Source organism: Camponotus vicinus, unplaced genomic scaffold, assembly GCF_025532165.1.
Source record: "Camponotus vicinus isolate PSW18456_S1 unplaced genomic scaffold, iyCamVici1.0 SCAF_2, whole genome shotgun sequence".
In the NCBI taxonomy this organism is placed as follows: domain Eukaryota; kingdom Metazoa; phylum Arthropoda; class Insecta; order Hymenoptera; family Formicidae; genus Camponotus; species Camponotus vicinus.
In genome coordinates, this window is record NW_028141956.1 from 26,621,319 (window position 1) to 26,642,798 (window position 21,480).

The 21,480-nt window shown below is 28.6% G+C and overlaps 2 protein-coding genes across 21 annotated transcripts; one reads left to right on the forward strand and one right to left on the reverse strand.

Annotated features, from left to right (window-relative positions):
* Positions 1–528: 528 nt before the first annotated feature.
* Positions 529–13,409, reverse strand: LOC145967315 (uncharacterized). 11 transcript variants are annotated; one of them, XM_083092094.1, is made up of 10 exons: positions 10,570–13,406; positions 9,448–9,682; positions 9,168–9,285; positions 8,730–8,856; positions 8,565–8,652; positions 8,032–8,467; positions 5,406–7,918; positions 5,209–5,314; positions 4,534–4,570; positions 529–3,855 (listed from the first exon to the last, which is right to left on the reverse strand). In XM_083092094.1, the coding sequence occupies exons 2-7, from the start codon at positions 9,642–9,644 to the stop codon at positions 6,539–6,541; spliced, it is 2,346 nt and encodes a 781-aa protein (XP_082948220.1). In that variant the 5' UTR covers positions 9,645–9,682; positions 10,570–13,406; the 3' UTR covers positions 529–3,855; positions 4,534–4,570; positions 5,209–5,314; positions 5,406–6,538. The 11 variants fall into 11 exon arrangements, with proteins under 11 accessions (XP_082948220.1, XP_082948215.1, XP_082948214.1 ...); XM_083092089.1 differs by having other exon boundaries at positions 529–4,468; XM_083092088.1 differs by lacking the exon at positions 5,209–5,314 and having other exon boundaries at positions 529–4,570; positions 10,570–11,326; positions 12,491–13,406.
* On the forward strand, positions 11,784–21,422 carry Wcy (WW domain-containing adapter protein with coiled-coil wacky). Of its 10 annotated transcripts, none has more exons than XM_083092103.1 (12): positions 11,794–11,981; positions 12,383–12,416; positions 14,231–14,471; positions 14,753–14,838; positions 15,593–15,673; positions 16,126–16,324; positions 16,798–17,142; positions 17,556–17,782; positions 18,358–18,496; positions 20,310–20,536; positions 20,615–20,742; positions 20,860–21,422. In XM_083092103.1, the coding sequence occupies exons 1-12, from the start codon at positions 11,941–11,943 to the stop codon at positions 20,936–20,938; spliced, it is 1,827 nt and encodes a 608-aa protein (XP_082948229.1). In that variant the 5' UTR covers positions 11,794–11,940; the 3' UTR covers positions 20,939–21,422. The 10 variants fall into 10 exon arrangements, with proteins under 10 accessions (XP_082948226.1, XP_082948225.1, XP_082948229.1 ...); XM_083092101.1 differs by having other exon boundaries at positions 11,795–11,981; positions 18,355–18,496; XM_083092104.1 differs by lacking the exons at positions 11,794–11,981; positions 12,383–12,416 and adding exons at positions 13,519–13,616; positions 14,037–14,149 and having other exon boundaries at positions 18,355–18,496.
* Positions 21,423–21,480: the final 58 nt, after the last annotated feature.

Consider the following 21,480-nt stretch of genomic DNA (forward strand, 5'->3'; position numbering starts at 1 on the left):
AGGGAATTGTAGTATCGGTTTCCATATACATGGACATATATACAAACATAATAATAAACAAATATCTATAAACTAAATATACAATGAAAGAAAATGTAATTGAATGCTTTAAAAAAAATAGTAATTTAATAATCTTGCATACAAATACCAAATAAAAATTCTGCATTTTAATGAACATACAATATATATATATATATATATATATATATATATATATATATATATTGTATGTTCATTAAAATGCAGAATTTTTAAAAATAATAGTAATTTAATAATCTTGCATACAAATACCAAATAAAAATTCTGCATTTTAATGAACATACAATATATATATATATATATATATATATATATAATATACACACACACACACATTTTATATATATATATATAATGTATGTGTGCGTGTGTATATATTTTATTTAATATAATTTTTTTTACATAGATTATCTAAATATTTCAAAATTAAACATCAAGATTTCAAATTGTATAAAATATTGCGCGTAATAAATAAATAATTCGATTAAATATATTAAAAATTGAACTTTTATTCTTTTTTTTCAGTCTCTGCATTGTTGTACATCGTGAATTAACTTATCACAATACAATCTTTGTACACACAGAATCAAAAGTTATAATAATTTATCGCAGATTTACAATTATTGTCGGACTTACATAAAGATTTATGAATAATCTCTTGTAGAAAATATTAATACTATGTATATAATAATTTGAATTTAGTAAAATTAGAAAATACAATAATCACAAAACTATATGGCTCATAAAGAGTGCTCCAATATCTTTATTAATCAAACTGTATATTTGAATATTTTATGTACAGTATGAATGATAAACAAGGAAATCTATGTTGAAAACGTATGAAAGCATTACCTAAACATATTCTATTTTTCTTTCTTTTCATATTGATATTTGACAAAGAAACAATTTGCATTTTAGCAATTTGCGACAGATATAGTATTCCATATAGATTTATATTATTTTCAAACTCCTATACAGCGTATCTTCAAACTGGCGATATAAGCAAAAAGAGAACTTTCTCGTGAAGAAATATATAGACGTAGAATAAATAGTTTTCGTATGATACTTTTCTTCAGAAAACGAAACTTTTTTGTACGAAAAAATTGTATTCTTTATTTGCTACTAATTATTTAATACGACCCTCTTTTCGATTGTACTATTAGTTCAAAGACACTCTGTATAATCAGCTTTATAACATTTTTTTAACAAATTTGTTAAAAGTTCTTTACATAATATATGTTACATATACATATAGTATTTATTATATAAATATTTTGTATATAAGGATGACTAGAAGAAGATACAGTTGTGTTCTTTCTTAGGCCTAAAATATATAACTGTAAACAAATAACATCTTACTATAAAGTTTACAGAGAAAGATTAGAATTATATCTTAAACGGTTAACACATGTACATTTGACAAAAACATGTATAATATAATATGTAATAATAAAAAAAAAAAAAAAAAAGATTTGAAACTTCCATTCCCAAAAAATAAATTGTTTCCAAATCAGATAATTAATCCTATGATGAAACAATGCGTTATTGCTTATGTGAGAATTGGTGTTCATTTATAATTTGCGTGTATCTATTATTTGATATATTGACTAGAGAAGAAGATATTATACTATTAAGTCAAAATATATTCACAATTTTTTAAATATATGTTTATCAGGATACCGCGTTCACTTATAGAGAACTAATAAAATTATTTCGATAAATCTTTGTTTGTTAAAAAATGCATATTTTATTTATCTATCTACTGGTTATAACTAAATCTTTCGAATTAAATTGTACATTTTTTTTAAATATCTGGTTCTTTCGAAAATGTATACGTAGAGATTTTTACAGTAAAAATATCGTAAGTTATACATATATAGATTACCATAAATTCCTACGCTCTATTTATATGCACTTTATATTATATTGCATGGAGCATATGCTCGAATTTATATATATATGGCCATTCTGCTCTAGGAGCATATATATATGCTCCTAGAGCTAACTTTGGAGATATAAAATAATTCCTTCTCTGCAACTTATACTCGTGCAGTTTAGAAAATAGCTAATGCGTATTTATTTTGCAGCATTTACAACTAGGTTTTTCCTTTTTTTATATTTCGCTAGAATTATTAATATCTTTTAAAACAATATTTGTACTAAATGCATCTGTCATTTAAGAAAAATTTAGTGTAAAAAAAAATAAATTATTCTGGTAGCTGTAATATGGTAAGTATTAATTTTACTTATGTAAAATTTACAAAAATAAAATATAAGAAGAAAAAGTAAAAAAGAATGACTGGTTTTCCATAAAGGTAGATTATATAAAGCATCTTTCGTTATAATGTCAGAAATGAGAAAATGCAAGCAAATAGATTTTTAAAGTGATTCTACCTACTTATTAACTAAAATCAATCAGTTACAGAAATCATTCATGTACAAATCCAAGCATCTATATTTTTGACATCATAATCTATATATATATATATATATATATATATATATATAGATAGATAGATAGATAGATAGATAGATAGATAGATAGATAACATGCTCTTTTGTCAGATGCTAAAACATTTTTTTAATATTAGCAGACTAGCAATAAATACTTCTATCTCGAGCGGATTTACTAATAAATATATGATAGAGTATCATAAAATCAGTCTCCATATCAGGTATCAATAGAAATATACAACGGATTAAACACTTCAAAATGTTAAATATTACAGAAATCTTCTTTGTATAGAGAATTTATCAACCTCATATTAATAGATATTATAAATTTCAAGTTTTATCTAATAATTACAAAGTTAAATAATATTTGTACACACATGAGGTTGCTTTTAATTATGCTTTGAATTATTCAATTAAAATAAAACGATATACAATATACATAATAATAAAATTTAAAACGTACAAATTATGATAGTTTTTTATACGTCGAAAAAACAGTAAAAATAAATTACATAAAAATGAATATTTTATGCACTTTTTTATACTTTTATATTTCATTATTACTGCATATATCATACTATTATCTCATTAATGATTAAAAAGCTATCAAGGAAAATATAATAGATATACTAATACATAATATATGAAATTATTTATGGGATGACTTTGTAAAATACAATAAATATTTTGGGATCATTCAATACTGTAGAGTATATTCTCGGAAAGTATCAATTCCGAGTTTAATTATTTTTTGTCTTATCTAAAATTTAAAGTAAAATATTCTGCATATTTTTCTTTAAATATAAATTCTTGTAGTTAAACTCTTTTCATTATCATTATTTCTATAAAATTTCTGCAATAAAACAATACTCCAAAATTACAACTAGCATAGATGAGATCACTGCAGTATTTAGTTTCGTAGATTTTTTATTTTTCATAATATGCTTTGTTTGTGTGCATTATTATTTATATTTATTTACTATTTAAATGCAACTATGAAATAATATATACGCATAACATGTACAAAAAAAAATAGCTATAAAAGAAGATATGTTAAAAGTACTTTTTTTAAACACATGTGATTATAGGATTAGAATTTTTAGAATCAGCAATAAAGTATGAATTATAAAGAAGCACTGCCTCTGCGCAAATTTCTAATCCATAGATCATGTTTGAGTAATTGTATAAAATTATAGTGACATCGTGTATTTAATTGTATAAACTTGAGAGTTATTAAGATAATAATAATAATTTTCATCTTATCAGTATGTTCAAATTTTATTCCAAACGTCAAATTGTGAGACTTTGCATTATGCAAGCAGTTAAAAATTGCCGACTTCTTCAGCATCATAAACGATCATGCTGTAATAAATGAAAATAATAAGGAAGATTTCTTTATTACTTTTAAGCCTTTGCGGTCCACAATTCTGTATCTATATTCACAATATAGAATCATTCACATCAAATGTCCTCATGTCAAAGAAAATTTAGATTATTCTGGGTAGATTTATATATATATATATATATATATATATATATATATATATATATATATATATCTTTTAAGCATGTCTAAAAGTGCTTTAAATATAGAATATAATATTCTTTTCTTTTTAAATATAATCTTTCTATAAAAATAATTTAAATTTGAAATACTTTTACATACACACACACACACACACACACATATATACATTAAAAAGCTTAGACCACAAAGGCTGAAACGTATATTCTCATACTGAAATTTGCTCTCTCTAAGAAAAGAATCTAATGTCTATGAAGGATTAATAGTAAGTTATTAATTGTAAGCCAATATATCTATGAAGATATAATTACAAAAAATTTAGTATATATTCCAAAATTAACTTTTTGCAATCATTTCCTTCTCTCTCTCTCTTGTATAGATTCTCTTTAATATATTTATATCGATATATTCACGAATAAAAAATGTTTTTTGTAAATTTAAATTATTCACCTACAAGAAGATAACAAAATTTTAGATTGAGAAGTTTTATACAATCTAATATAGGTTACACTCACCCACTGCATTATTTTCTTGCTCTTCTATATACAAATTCTGTAAGTAAAATAAAAAAATTAATAATATTATAGAAATTATCGAATTGTAAAATGGCATGTATATTATCATAAAAATAAAATGTCACTTAATACATGTAAGATGTATATGTAAGATTTTCAATATAAACATCGATAATTATTGTATTCTCACATATACATACATCTTTATTCAGTGCAGTCTTTTCTTTTATCTATATCTATACAATTTTTAATTATTTTTAGATAAATAATTTAAAAATTTCATAATAATTTTGTGAAATACATGCGTGTGCGATCTAGTACAAATGCCATAAATAAAAATATCATGTTTCAAGTATCACAAAACTATTAAATATGAATATTGCTTTCTATATAAAACACAATTTTTGACATATTAAAAATTCTTATATTTTAAATACAAAATTTAATTTGTTCAATATATTCAATTTAATTAGAGTAATATTATTTTAGATAATTCTTTTGATTTTACATTTGTTTTATATATTACCATCCTGTTCTACATATTTGATAATCATTATAATTTTATATTTAATCTTTAATACGTATTATATCATTATGTTATTTAACGTGAAATAAAAAGTTGTATAATTCAATTAATAATATTAAATATTGACATTTTAAAAAATTCTTTATAACCTTATTATATATGTGAACATAAGTTTCTCTTCATAATAGGATTTTTTAAAATATATCTTTTGTGATACAAAAAGATGTGATCTTCAAAGATATTCTTGATATTCTTCTGTGATGTTACAAATTTTATAAATATGTAAATAATATATAAAATGATAATGATAAAATATAATATATTAAAGACTTATAAATTCAATTACCTTTTACATTGTGGGAAGAAAAATCTCTTTTGAACATACTGATTTATTTAATAGACAATCTTATTAGTATCTAGAAGAAACAAAATCATAGATGCAACTCTTTTTCTCTTCTCAGATGTTTCTTCAATAGATGATAATTCAATATATTTAAGTTTACTCTCCTTAATGATATTTATTAATTTATGATCTATGGTTTTCTCAGTTATATTTTGTCGTGATTTGATTTTAATTGAATTGCTATTAAGATTGTGTTCAAAGTAAATTCACATTTAATATTCGTGATGTTCCAAGCAAGAATATCCTCTTTATGATAGTTAAATAATTTATTGAGACAGATCTTAGTGGATATATTCAGAAATAGATTTTTTAGAAAATTAATTCATCTCTCAAAAGACTTGAGATTTTTCAAGAAACTTTTTAGTAAACATCAGAACGTTTTGTTCAAATTGTTGTTATAATCTCTTTCTTCAATAGCTGGAATGGATGTGTGCTTCTTCAATAAATAATAATTTATTATATCTGAGCTTGTTTCTTATAGTCTGGTCTTCACAAATTATTATGATCCATGAATTTTGGATTAACCATCTTAGTAAAATTTAACTGGAAGAGATTATCCAAAGATGAAAATATATATTTAATGTATAACATTGGAAGCAGAATATTTCCTTTGTGACATTAAATAATTTGTTAATAAATTTGACGATATATTCTTGGAAGCACAAAATTCATTTAAGATTAGTTTAGCCTGTTCTTCAGGATGTGAAAGAGCCTTTAATATCTTCCTTTTTGTGAATATAAAAAATGCTTGATTAAGGCATCGTTATTTAACTTATCAAAAAGAGTATTAAAATTCCTTGTCTTCTTGAAAACCTAAAAATGCGATATTTGAATGATTAATTAAAGATGTTGTGCGAGACATTTTGGATTGACAACTTACGATGTACTAACGTATTGAATTTATCAGACTTTGCTGATAAATGATAGAAAGCTGTTAATCGGTTAGGTTATTCAAATGTTATTGAATTTACTGTAGCGTTAATAGCATTGTTTTGATTATTGCATAAAATATCCTTTTCGCTTAAAAATGTATTTGTATGTATTGTATGTACATGATCTGATTCAAATGGAGATTGTTAAAAAAAGTTCATGGTTTCGTTCGACATCTCTTCTAGAATTTCCGAAATTCCAACTTTTATTTTATCGGAGGAACTGATTCCGCTTAATAATAAGTCTCCATTATAATAAGTCTCCATTATTTCATTAGCTTCTTTTGAATCCATCTTAGAATATTCGGAATTTATATAAGAAAAAAAATGTTCAGTGGGAGGTAATTGACAATCATCATTTGACAATAAAATATCGCAATCGCTTTTTGCTTGTTGTGGCTTTATTGCAGTTTCGGAATGTTTGGAGCCATGTTTCCTTTTATCATCAAGATTGATATTCTGACTATCTAATGACGACTTTATTTGATCTTCAGTGAATGTAGTATACATGTCACTAGAACCATGTTGGCATTGCATTCTTTTTTCATGCATATCATAACACGTCACGATATTATCATTATGAGGCATAATGACGCAACGTGTGTTGCTTTTTATGTAAATTATATTGCCACAAGCTTTGACATCATTCTTAATAAATGTACTATGTTCTTGTGTGGTACTGTCAGGAAATATGAATGATTTAGAATAAATTTTTTTACAATCTTCACATTTGTTAAGTTGATGACATACTATTTGTGACATTTTCCAACTATAAGATTGCATTGCATCACAATTAGTTATTGGTATTTCCTGTTTGAAAAAATCCACAATATCACTTTGGCACATTTTCAATAAAGGTCCATAAGGTATAGTGTCCATTTCTTCTTCAGAAGTTAACGTCTCTCTTTGTGTCATTGTATTATTGTATAAGCCTATTGCATTTTCTGTCATACATGTCATATGTGATGATACATCATTTTCTGGTTTACTTTCTTTCAATACATTTGTCATAATTTTGGACTCTTTATCCTGATCAACAAACTTTAAATGTTTACTTTTTTGAAAATTGATATTTGAAAATGATTTTTTAAATGAATATTTGTTGCTAATTGAAGTATAACTCTTTGTATCACTAATTTTGCTGTTAAGATTAAACTTATGTTCCAAAACTTTTTCAGCTGTGCTTTTTCTATCTCTATTAGAACCCTTTTCAGTATTCACACTTGTTATGAACTTACTTGAATGTTTTAAAGTATTTACACTTATTTCATCATCTCCAGTTAAATCAATAATTATAACTTTCCTTGATTCTTCTTCTTTCTTCTTTTTCACTTTTTTTGATTTAAGGCCTCTTATTTTCTTTTTTGGCAGATATATTTGTTCTGAAGATTTTCTTTTAATACCTAGTGGCATATTATTGTTTTGCAAACTATTTAAATCTTTATTTTTTTCTTGATTAGATGTAAGATTACTCCTGTTAGGATTGCTCCGATGTAGTAAATCCATCTGTTTTAGAAATCCATATTTCTGAAAAAGTATTATTCCATCTATCTGCATTATTATTATATAACAAATGCAAACATTTACACATGTAACTTAAAATAACTTAAAATAAAGAAATGTTAATTGAACTACATTACCTGAGACTTTAAGCAGTTTTTCTGATCAAGGTAAACCGCCTTGGTACATTGTAAATCTGCAGAGTTGTCAATTCTGTCTTCTGGCAGCAGAGAATGTTTATCAATTTGATCTTCACGTAGCGGAAAATGTTCATCCATTTTATCTTCAAATAGTAGAAAATTTTTATGCACTTGCTCTAAATTAAATGAATTTGATTGTAATAACCATAGCGTTTCATCCTTCCGATCTATAGGCGGCCTAGGGACAAATTCTAATAATTCATCTCGCAATTTTGGCATATGCGGTCCTAGCAGCTTTAAAGCTAATTCGTCAACTTTTTCTTTTTTATCAGAAAGCTTTTCTATTTTCTTCCACATTTTAAAGACGAGTAAATATCGAATATAAGTTACATCGGTTAAGGACGTCCCTTTTATCTTGAGATTAGCGAAGCTCTTCCTGTGTAGTAAATATGATAGTCTATTACTTTAATATCTTTTATAATACACAAATTTGTTTATTATAATATAACGTGTTAAAGTAAATATTTACATACGCAAATATACGATTACAAATTTGTGTACATTTTTTTGTCATATGTTTAATTCTAAGTAATACCCTGAAAATATGCTCTTCCGAATTATCTGTAAGCAATTTAATGTTAGATATGATATTGACGTAATTGGTCTGTTTGAAATCAGTCTTTTGTTAATATACTTACTTAAATATGTATACAATGCTGCAAGAATCTTTACATTTTTTTTTCGAGAAATTCTTAATTCCACATTTATATATACACTCAATAATGCTGACATTTTATTTAAATACAAACTATGATCAGCTATCTCCTGAATATAAAAAATTAAGAATTGTATCATATAATTTTTGCACTAATTTTACAAAAATAATAAAGAATAATTAAACACAATGATATAAATTAAAAAAAAGAAAAAATAGGCTAATAAGAGTCAAGCGTAGCAATAAGAGCATGATCCATGTCTTGAGAATATTTTGTTCTTTAATCACATGATTTTATAATTGTTTATGTCAATTTTTTCATTTTTCATCAATATTACACGGATAAAAAATAATAGGAACAAATTATACAAAAAGTTGACAAATATATGAAAAAGAAAAGAATAATTAAAACATACAATACCTGTTTTATATCGAGCCAATATAAGTGAAAGAAAATTAATATATTATTAATATTGTCTTTTAAATTAATTTCATCGTCAAACTTAACATTGCTTGTTTCCATACTAGAAAGAATATTCCTGAAATAAATGCAATCACAAATATTAGATATTTTGTTTCCTAAAACAGCCAAGATGTATAATCTAATAACATGTAAAATTTCTACTTGTAAAAAGTAGGTACGTTTAATAATTAAATATTATAGTAGATTTGATTAATTAAAATATAAATGATTATCTCACTGGGTATAGAACAAAAGTAATCGTTTGAGATGTTGATAATTCCTATTTCCTACAGATGAACATACACTTTTATTGAATTCTAATAACCATGGAAAGGTTTCTTCATTATTATCACTGACTGTTATATTTTCCAGTTGTTGAGTTTTTGAATGTTTTTTTGTATTTCTGTCATTTTCAGATAAAGAAATTGTATCCATGATATCTTCTTCTGTAGTTTCCTTATGACACAAGTTTTCTGCAATTATAACTTGTTGATATCGCAACAAATTATCTTAATAATAATTAATTAATATAATAAAAAGATATATTATTCAACAAAATCCTTATTTTGTATTAATTTAAGTGAAACAAGGAAACTTGTGCTACTTGTATCAAAACTATATTATTACGAAGAATTCTAAAAGTAAACTTTTACTTATAATGTTAAAAAAGTTTGTAATATATACAGCATAAAAATTAGAAAATTTGTCATTATATTCAATATCTTAAATTTACATTTTATTTTTAATAATATATATAGTTGCATCTATATATGAGCAAATATATCAACTAACAATAAGTAAAATTTAGAAAAACTTAAGACATATTTATCATCACTGTTATATAATTATAATATCATGATGAATAACATTAATAATAAAAACTTGCACAATTAATATATTATTAATTTTTCTATATATATAATGAAATATCAATTTGCAATATCAAGAATTAGATTTCCAATATAAGTTTTTCACACATATATATATCTACATTTAATATATCTAATGCATAAAATAAAAAATACTTCAATTTGTGCATAATAGCAGCTATATAGCAGATTATTTAAGTGTGAATACATATAATAATTGTTGAAAAAACCAAATTATGAAAAGTAAAATAGTAGCAAGAAACAAAAATATATTCAAGAAAGGCTTTAAGTCTAATAGTTTAAGTATAATTTCTCTGCTGCAAAAATTGTATCAGACGCAAACATTAATATCGCTGCGCGGATATTAATACCATTATGACACATGATATCTTCGTGTAAGAGACACGAAAGACTCGCGTGTTTGCGGCAAAAGATAAAAGAGACGAACTTGACCTATCTGGAAGAAGGAATGTCCGTCTTATAATGTTTACCGCAAATTTGTCATAACGATGATCTCCCACGAAATGTGCGAGATCTCTCTTCCCGGACGCAAACGAGTTCTCTTCCTGGCCGGTGTCTCTTCCGAGTTGCGTCAGGATTATACGAAGCGAGCACTATGTTCGGCGGCTGCTTTTCATGTGTCGCGCGTGATGGTGATGCTAAGTCGACTTTCCGAATGTTCCGAAGAAGCGTGGCATTCTTGATTCGTGATTATTAAACGGATAATACGCGTTTGTCCGTAATCGACGTAGCGACGATGACGATACGAGAAGATATCTAGTGTTACTAGCGGGCTTCCATCTTCCATGTTCGCGCATGCGCGATATAACGATGGCGATTACAGCGACGTATATATGACGGGCACTTAAATTTTGGCGGGATCTCGTGGAGATTTAAGCTAACAATAAGTAGCTACGTAAGTAAATAAATTAATAATATAATTTGCACATTATTGTTTTTATTTTGCATTTTTAATTCATTTTCCAAAGGCTTCCAACTAATCTTTATCACTAGTTTCAACTGCTTCAGTGACACCGCATTCGGCACGCATGCGCGAAAACGGGAAGTCCGCCGACGCTCTCACGTCGCGGCGCGCCGCCTATCGGTCGAGAGCTCGTGCGATGCACTTTTTCTCGCGTGCACGGTGATCCCTTCTTGCGGCGATGATTGCGCGGACGCAAACGAGGGTACGCGGCGCCTCGCGTCGCTGTCTTCTCCGACGCCGCCGTGATCGCAGATCCGGCGAAACTGAGCGAAACATCCGTCATGGGTAAGGTAAGGTACGTGTCAATTTTTACGAGGACCACGATGCGTAGTGATACCAATACTCTCGCGAAGTTAAATTTGATCGTTTTCATGAAAATAAAGTGTAATTTTTTTTATCGAGATTGCATTTAGGTGACAAATTAATCGCGGCTCGTCTTATTGTACTCGTGTTAACAATCAAATGGTTCCTCTTCACGATCGTCACATTAGATATGTATCTATGTATATTATCGCATTTCTCGTACACATTATACACGTTACATTTATACATTTCATAAAACAAATTGGTTTATCAGCGAAGAAGGTTTAGTTTTTATGGGTATATTATTTATAGGACCGACAATGTTGGCGCGCATATTCCGACGTCCCTGAACGTAGCCGAAATCCCCCACCACTGGTCGGCTGTCGACGCGTCGTGATGCGAGCGCTTCGTCTATAGCGCCGGCGCGCACGGCAGCGGCCGAGCACGTATGTGACATGGCGTCCGGGTAGAAAGAAAGTTAACTGCTAAATAAGCGTTAATGTTGTTCTTATGACATTGACCGACCGAAAAGGGAACATCCGAGGCCGCGAATTTCCCACAGACACTGGCATTGATGGTAATGCATGCAAGGAAACCGCAAAGGATCAGCGATGGGTAGGGCTCTGCCGTCAAATACCCGATACTGACACACGACCAACCTCTCTCTCTCTCTCTCTCTTTCCTTCCTTCTTTCTCTCTCCCTTTTGCTCCTTCCTCCTGTATATATCTCCATTTCTGTCTCTCTCTCTCTCTCTCGTTCTCGCTCTCGCTCTCGCTCTCTCCGCACAAACTCGCCTCACCTCTCGTCACCGACAATCCGTCCACTCGTCCGTACGACTCGTTCGACCGTACATACGCACCGCAACACTCACTGCCACGATCCGCCGTACGACGTTCCACGAATTTCCACAGACGATGGGAATCCGTTCGGGCGCCGTTCCCCGTGGAAGCGACCGCGGCGGCGGGCATCACGCCACGACCTCTCTCACTCACGGCCCGTTGTCTTATGATTCCAGGTACTTCGAAAAGCACCAGGCCCATCCCTATCAGGTAAATAATATCCGCTACCGCCGGAGCGATTGGTGGATCGGGGGTACGGAGGAGGGGGTGTAAGAGTCTCTTACACTGGCAGCCTCACGTCGCTCGTCGTCCTCGTCGTCCTCGTCGTCCTCGTCGACAGCACGCATTATTTTCGCCCGCGATTCACGCATCGTTGCGCGTCCGAAGACGGAGAGAAAGAGAAAGATAGAACGATGAGGTCGTCCCGGTTCTCGCGCGGAGGATACGAGCCGCAGTGACAGCACTCTTCCGTGCGGGAGAGCATCAAAGTTCGTATTTCGTCTCTCAGCTGGCATCGGGCCGCGCGCGAGCGAGCGGGCGGGAGGGATATGCACGACGGCCCACCGTCTCGCCCTTTTTTTCTTCTCTTCTCGCGAGGAAAAACTCGCGGTCGCGGACGTAGAATCGATAACGAACGACATCATCATCCGGACGCGACGCTTCGCCGAGGTGAGATCTAGGCGTTAGTCTTCTCCGCGAGAACGCGTTTACTCCTCTTCCGCGCGCGTATGTTTGTCCTGTCAGGCTCATCGTCATCGTCGTCGTCGTCGTTGCCGTCGCCGTCGCCGTCGCCACGTTCCGCCTCTTTCGCGGCGAGGCTTTAATTTTCTCACTCGGCATGTAAGGCTCGACCGGGTCAACGTCGAATAGTCTCGATTAGCTTAATTGCTGGTAATTTGGTTTGTATAAATCTTTTGTGTGCAGGACTCGCGCGATCCGCGCGTTTTAAGACGACGAGCTTGAAGTAGACGAGAAGAATCTCGGTTTTGACAAGTGACGTTTCGGCGAATGGCTATGTTTTCATCGATATGTACGTCCGTTCGATTAGACGTGTCATCGTAATTCGATTCATAATTCTTGTGTTTAAATACTTTGGGTAAATTTATTAGATCTAAGAACCAATAATTAATTGTAGAGGAGATTTTCCATGGTTTTTCTCCTCATTGGTTGGTCGTGATGTTCTCTCTTGATTCATACATTATTTACGCTAAGTGAAATTAACAATTAAGTATGCATGCTCGTATCGTTACTTAAATCTAATCATACGACATGAAAAGATTAATCAAAATATCGTCAGTTGTCTTCACATTCCGATATCACGAAATTGCTTGCTAGTCTTGTAAACATAACCTCACTTTTCGAAAAATCAATAATTTATTCCAACAGATAATATGCTTCAGGAATATTCAAGTGCTACTTTATTAAGCATCTCATCAATTTCTTCTCGTTTCGATCATGTTTTCGGCATTTTAACGTGCATATCTAAAATTACTACAAATATAATAATCGTGAAATTACATTTTGGTTTTTTGGACTTGGAAGAGAGTTTTCCAATATATTTTAGAATATTTAACTTAAAGTGCTTTAAGTAATATTAAGAAGTACTCGTGTTGTAATTTTTATTAATAGAAAAAATATATAAACAAATAGGTTAATGTTTGAAATCACCAGTGATTCTATAGAAACATAATCGATGGATTCTGCAGGAGAATCAAAGATTTTATAAAATTATCTATTTAATTTTATTTTTACCATATATATATATTTATCTTTATATATATTATTTCTATATATATTTATTTTTACCATGTTGCTTTTTCACGCATACAGATTCTAGCGGATGACCTCTAAATCGATACAGTTGATTATTCCAACATTGAATCTAATTGTTGATAATATTTCTAACATTCATGATAATATTTCATACATTCATGATGAGAAAAGTAATTCTAGAAATAAGCAATCTTATGCATCTAAATTATTTTTATAATCTCTTGTTTATGTTGCTAATAATCTGATTATAGAACGCAAAATACAGCAGTTCTAAGGGTGGCTATTCCTCCTCGACCACATCGTCGGATGGTCGATACGAGGGGCGAATGCGCGATTCTCCAAATGGTAACTCTTACAGTCCAGCAGGCAGCTTGGGAATGGGCATGGGGACGGACCGGGACAGCCCTCGGAATTACACATCCAAGCCTCTTTACAAGAAGGAGAGAGAAAATAGAGACTATAAATTATCCTCTTCTAGGGACAAGTATTCCGGTAAATAACTTTTCTCTATCTTAATATTTTATTAAGTAGAATTACATTGTGAAAAATGGAAGAAAAATGCAGCGAGAGAAACATACTTTTAAATATTATTGAGTATATAAAATGTTCTGTTCAATTGCTACGTATAATGTATAAATAAATGATGGTATTATGATGGTGTTATGATGTAATACAATTCTTGTTTTATTTTATTTATATTTTTTCTCCCAATATAAAAATAAAATTGTCTCTTAAAGTTTTCAGCTGTAACATGCTTGCTTGCATATGTGTAGATTGTGCACGATCCCCAAAAGACAAGAGAAGCCGTGAGAGCAGGGATTCGGAACACAGGACCAATCATGATAGGAGTAGTGGGGAGGTATGTATCTATATTAATATATAATTTAATGATTACACTTAGAAAAAATATGATTATATGAGATAATTTCTCAGAGATTAATACATGACAATTATATTATCATGTCTCAAAACTGTCTCGAGACCAAAGAGAGCAAATATGATGTAGTAAATATTGATGTAGTAATATTGATGTGTAAATATTAGTCTATGATCAATTTTTATTTATTTAATACTCATTTAATATTATTAGTCGTTTACTTTATATGATATGCATAAAACTTAATTCATTAAATACTATGTTTAATTTATATATTATGAGATATATTCTCAGAGAGTAATTTATATGTTGTAAAAATTCTTAATTTTTAGATTTTATGTATAAATTGCAAATAATTAAATACACACACACACACACACATATATATTTGTATTTGCATTGTATTTACGTTATATATATAAAATAGATACATTTTTTTGGCATGCATGTATGTTTGTATATGTGTATATTTACATATACACTTATAATTTATCTGATTTAACAAAATATTGTTTTCTCTTGTATGCAAATAGACCGTTAGATAATTTGTGTATGGTCACACAGTCTCGTATCTAAAAAGAAAAATTTAGTATGTGCAAATATTTAAAATCTTTTTAAAAGAGAAGCCTTGATACGCATAGGAGAATATTGTGTGTCTTTATTAGGTTAAGTATATCTTATTTAAGAGGTATGCACTATTATAAAAAATAATTTTTATTCACACCTCTATATATAGATCTTACATCCCATAAAATTATCATCAAACTCATCAAGAGAATCTTCATCACAGAGAAAACCATCACACAATTCCTGTCAGGTCAGTGTAATTATATTTATTTATATTAGTGCGTATTAATCATGAATTCCAAATTCCAAATTTATATAAAAGATAAAATAATTTTATTTACTCTTTCATCTATTTATATACTCTTTTATCTCTTTATAATTAACATGCATTTAATTAAGAATAAAGTTACATCGATTTCATATAGATCTAAGAATTAAATGGTTATGTATCATTGTGAAAAAAAGCTTCTATAAATTTTTATTTTTATTTAAAAAATTATGTGTGTTTATATTCTGTGTGCGTGTGTGTGCATGTATGAAAAGTAAAAAATGTGATAATCACACACACACATACACAGAATATGATAATAGCTTCAAGATGTGGACAAATGTCATTTTGACTTTTCGAACTAGTTTTGGAATTAATGAAGATATTTCCCATCTATTCAATCATTTCCAGAAATTTTAGAACAGTCTGTTTAGGATAAACGTGGTGATGAGCGAGGAGGTGCAATGGAACGTACAGCAAGGTTTGGAGATTGGTCGGAACACATGAGTTCATCAGGAAAGAAGTATTATTACAACTGCAAGACAGAAGTTTCTCAGTGGGAGAAACCACGGGAGTGGATAAATCGGACAGATAATCGTCAACGGCAGTCTAGTGACTATTCTTCTAGGTCAAGTACGTCAAAATTTTCATAATTATCAAATATGTCTAAAGTATTAAATAGTAAATGAAAATTAAATATAGAATTTTAAAAATAAAACAAGTTTTGCATTAAAATAAAAGATGAATCAATAAAGTATAGATCTTTCTGTATTAGATTAACATTTTATATTTATAATTTAGATAATCACAATTATCAAAGTCTTTTTATGAATGAGAAATGAATTTGTTACCTTTTCTATTTTGAATTAGAACATATAATATGCAATTTGTTTTTTTTCTTTTTTTTTTTACTATATTGATTTGACTATATTGATTGAACAACAAAAATATATATTATATTTGTATGTTAATTTTAAAAGGATTAGAGAAATAATTATATTAAATCATATTTTACATGTACAATTACTAATTTTGAATATTTCGATAAAGTAATTTTATCTCTTATGTCAAATGTGTACTTTTTAAACTGAAATTTTTCTGCACAGGTCATGATAAACATTCCAACTCGCGATCAAATAGCAGTAGCAGTATGCGAGATGGTAAATCGTCGCGACAGTCTGACAAACGAGAATATTGGAGCGCGTGCGGCGGGAGTAGCAGTAGTAGTAACAGAGAAGATGTTTCAGCAAGGGAAAGGGAGCGAGAAAAAGAACGAGAAAGGGAACGAGAACGCGAACGAGAAAGAGAATCCTGTAGAGAGGAAGCTAGTGTGGAACGTCAAGCCCAGGATATGGATATTTCGCCAGGCGATTCCACACCTACTTCGGAACCCGTGACATCATCTTGCGCTCACGATCCACTGCCACAGGGCCCTGTTCTCTTGGCCGCCGGTACGTTCTTTACATATATAAGATGAGGCACATAAAAAAACGACGCGTTTTTCAAAAAATTACAAAACAATTATTTTCTTCTACTTAGATTAATTTAAGATAAAATATGTGATTTTAAATAAAAGAACCTGTTAGGTTTCAAATTTTGAATATTATTTTCGGAATATTGCAACACGATCATCAATTTTTTAATTTTATTACAACATTGTAATTTTTTAGAAATTTCTTTTACATTTTTCTCAAACATTTCTTTCTAAAAATCACTATTTTTTAAGATATGCATACACACACACACACACACACACACACACACATACATATATATATATATATATATATTGTACTTTACAAGTTTTAACATTCCATATATTCTTTAGGAATTTCTAATATTGTTAATTTTATATTCTTGTCAGCATTACCTCGATTAACATCACATCCACCGTCAACAACACCACAGACGGCTGGTAAACTTAGTTCGCCCACGCAACAACAGGGAAACAGTAACGCCCCGGGACCACCGGTGTCACTGGCAAATCTCCCGAGACTTCTATCGCAAATCACGGGCAACAAAGAACAACCAGATATCACTCCACAGAAAGCATTACAGACAATTCAAACAGCCATCTTGCTATCTCGACAAGTAAGAGAATAGGACTGCTTGAGTTTAGTCAATATGAATAGTGTGTTATTTTCCATGTTCAGTAATGTATTGTACGTTCAACAATTATAACTTAAAAAGTAGTCTTTTTCTCCCGTTCTTTTTTTAAAATATTAATATGTTATGAATCTAATAATCACTAAATATCTTCGATTAAATATAAGTTTATATCTTCTTAGAGTTTCAGGAAAACTTTTTTTTATAAGTTTTTAATTTTGTATAATAATATGTAATAATTACATACATATATATGTGTATATTACACTCACACACATAAATTTTATATTTTTATTTTAAAAGCTAGTTATAAATGTTTTGTTATGAATGTAGATTATTATTTCTTCAACATCCTTTAATTTTTATTTCTGAAAATATATCAATGTTCAGACATTAATATAACTGTCTCTTTTTAACTTTTTTAGTCTTTAATAGCTATAATCAAAAGTATATTTGAATTATCGACATTATTTTACATTTTTGGATACAGTACAATTCTTTCCTAGTTTGAACATATGCGAATAGTATAACGTTATTTGCTTGTCGCTTTTATGTAGCAGTCTGCTAGTGGAGACCGAAGTAACAATGGAAGTGATGTGATGGTCCCACTAAAAGTTGATACAAGTGGCAATATTACCAGCGAGGGTCCACCTACTCCCACACATTCAGAAACCCAGGATTGCATTGACGCGCGAAAATGTAAGTTCTTTTTTAAACTCGAAGATGTTTGAAATTTAAAAATGTGTTTATTTTATTTCATAGCAATCATATAATAACAACTTGTTAGCTTTTATGTTTGATATATCAGTAAATCATTTATCATTGCAGTTTATATTGTTTAATTCATACATAAATATCCACTTTTCATTTTTTGTAACAATTGTAAAATACACAATTATAAATTTTTATTAGAACAATCATAAATTCACAAATCATAAATTCACAATCATAAATTTTTATTAGAATTTTATTAAAGCTTTGTTAGAATTTTTATTAAAATTTTATTAAAATTTTTTCATGATGCACTTATTTTGCTTTTTTAAATATCACAATTAAATTTAGAATGGTTAATCAAATAAAATGTAATGCTTGGTTCTATTGATATCAGTAAGAATCATAAAATTGATAAAAGATTTTAATTGAAAAAGAAATACATATTGTATCATAATAAATTGTTATACTTGGATTAAGTATACATTTATAAATATTTTAAATTGTAAAATTAAAATTTTTTATTTTCATAAATATTCGTTCTTTCTAAAGATTTATATCTTTATTTAGATTTATATCTTTATTTATCTTTAGATTATAAATCTTTAGAAAGAACGATTATTTATGAAAATAAAAAATTTTAATTTTAGAATTTAAAATATTTATGAATGTATACTCAATCCAAGTATAATAATTTATTTTGATATAATATGTATTTCTTTTTCAATTAAAATCTTTTATCAATTTTTATATATATATATAAAAAATTCGGAAAATCGCTCGTAGTACTTCGGGAAGTGATTCGGGATCAAAAAGAAGGAAAAAAGCTATATAAACATAGGTCCGTAAATAAATCGTTTTCGAATCATAGCCATTTTTATGTTAAAAAAATCGTTATTTATAGTCCGTTTGACATCCTTTTTTTAAATTTAAAAAAATTTTTTTAAATTTAAATTTTTAAATTTGAATTTTTAAATTTAAATTTTTAAATTTGAATTTTTAAATTTAAATTTTTAAATTTAAATTTAAAAATTCAAATTTAAAAATTCAAATTTAAAAATTCAAATTTAAATTTAAATTTTTAAATTTGAATTTTTAAATTTGAATTTTTAAATTTGAATTTTTAAATTTGAATTTTTAAATTTGAATTTTTAAATTTAAATTTTTAAATTTGAATTTAAAAATTTAAATTTAAATTTAAATTTAAAAATTCAAATTTAAAAATTTAAATTTAAAAATTCAAATTTAAAAATTTAAATTTAAAAATTCAAATTTAAAAATTCAAATTTAAAAATTTAAATTTAAAAATTCAAATTTAAAAATTTAAATTTAAAAATTTAAATTTAAATTTAAATTTAAAAATTCAAATTTAAAAATTTAAATTTAAAAATTCAAATTTAAAAATTTAAATTTAAAAATTCAAATTTAAAAATTTAAATTTAAAAATTCAAATTTAAAAATTTAAATTTAAAAATTCAAATTTAAAAATTTAAATTTAAATTTAAATTTTTAAATTTGAATTTTTAAATTTAAATTTATAAATTTAAAATTTAACAAAATTTAAAAAAGAGTGATGCCAACTATAAATTACGATTTTTTTAACATAAAAGTGGCTATAACTCGGAAACGACTTATTTCCAGACCTATATTTATATGTTTATTTTCCTTCTTTTTGGAACCCGAATTACTTCCCGAAGTACTGCGGGTGATTTCGCGGACATCCTACACACACACACACACACACACACACACACACACACACACACACATATATATATATTTTGTCTTTGTTTTTTTACAGTAACGAGTCCTGGAGGAACAAATTCCGGAGTACAAGGTCTGAGCTCATTGCAGAGTCTCAGTACACTAGGGTCCCTTGGGAATTTAAGTAATACGGGAGGTTTACAGGCATTATCTAGAGTGCAGCCTCCCTTAACACCTTCTTTAACACCATCGCTCGCTAATCATTATCGGGAAGACTTGACGCAACATGTGCGTGCCTTTCCCGCCGATATTCTCGAAAAACAGGTGAAAATCTAATTTCGCAGATAAGAATTCCTAATGTTGCTAAAGAATTTTCTTTTTAAATTAAATAATTTTGTTTAGGCACAGAAACTTAGTGAGGAAGCACACACAATGGGCAGTTTACAATGTACGAGAGTGTCTGCAGAATTGAAAACGGCACGATCGATAGTGAGGCTGACAGAAATCCAGGCAACGTTGCAGGAACAAAGGTAAGTACCTCATTTATTCCGTTATCGTGTATTTAATAAGCGTTATAAAACAAGACAATTGTTCTCTTGAATCTCTTGACTTTTTATATTATCTCGTTTGTTTATTTGTCATTTTAGGATATTATTCCTCCGTCAACAAATTCGAACACTGGAGGAATTAAAATCCCAAAATTCCTTCATGTCTGACGATTCTTAGTGTAAGAATCTTTATAAAATAATTATAATTAAAATCTATAATTCAAGCAAAAATAAAACATTATTAATATTCTCATTAATATTGAATAATTAAGATTGTACCTAAATTATAATATCGTAATAGAAGTGATATAATAGCGAATGAACATGGGCTGCTCAGAGAGGATCAGCTGTTACATTTAACAGCCAATGAGTCTTAACTAAATGAATAAATTTATTAACGAATAAATTTATTATTAGTGAATCCACCTCTCTGAGAAGCACAGAAGGCCTATCCAAGTCGCAAATACAACACTAAGTGAATAGAAAAACGAATCAATTTTATCAGTTCAATGCAAACTGCTGAATTGTATATCTGAATTGTCCACATTGTCTTGTATTTACCTATGTTATACGTGTCAATGTTTCATATCCCCAGATTAAGCGGCATTTTAACTAGTTGAAACATTTTTGTTGTAAATCTCGGAATAAAATTCGTGCCACAAGTTTTAATACAGTTCTTTATCGCCATAGTCTCACTTACCTAATCTCCCGAATTCTTTT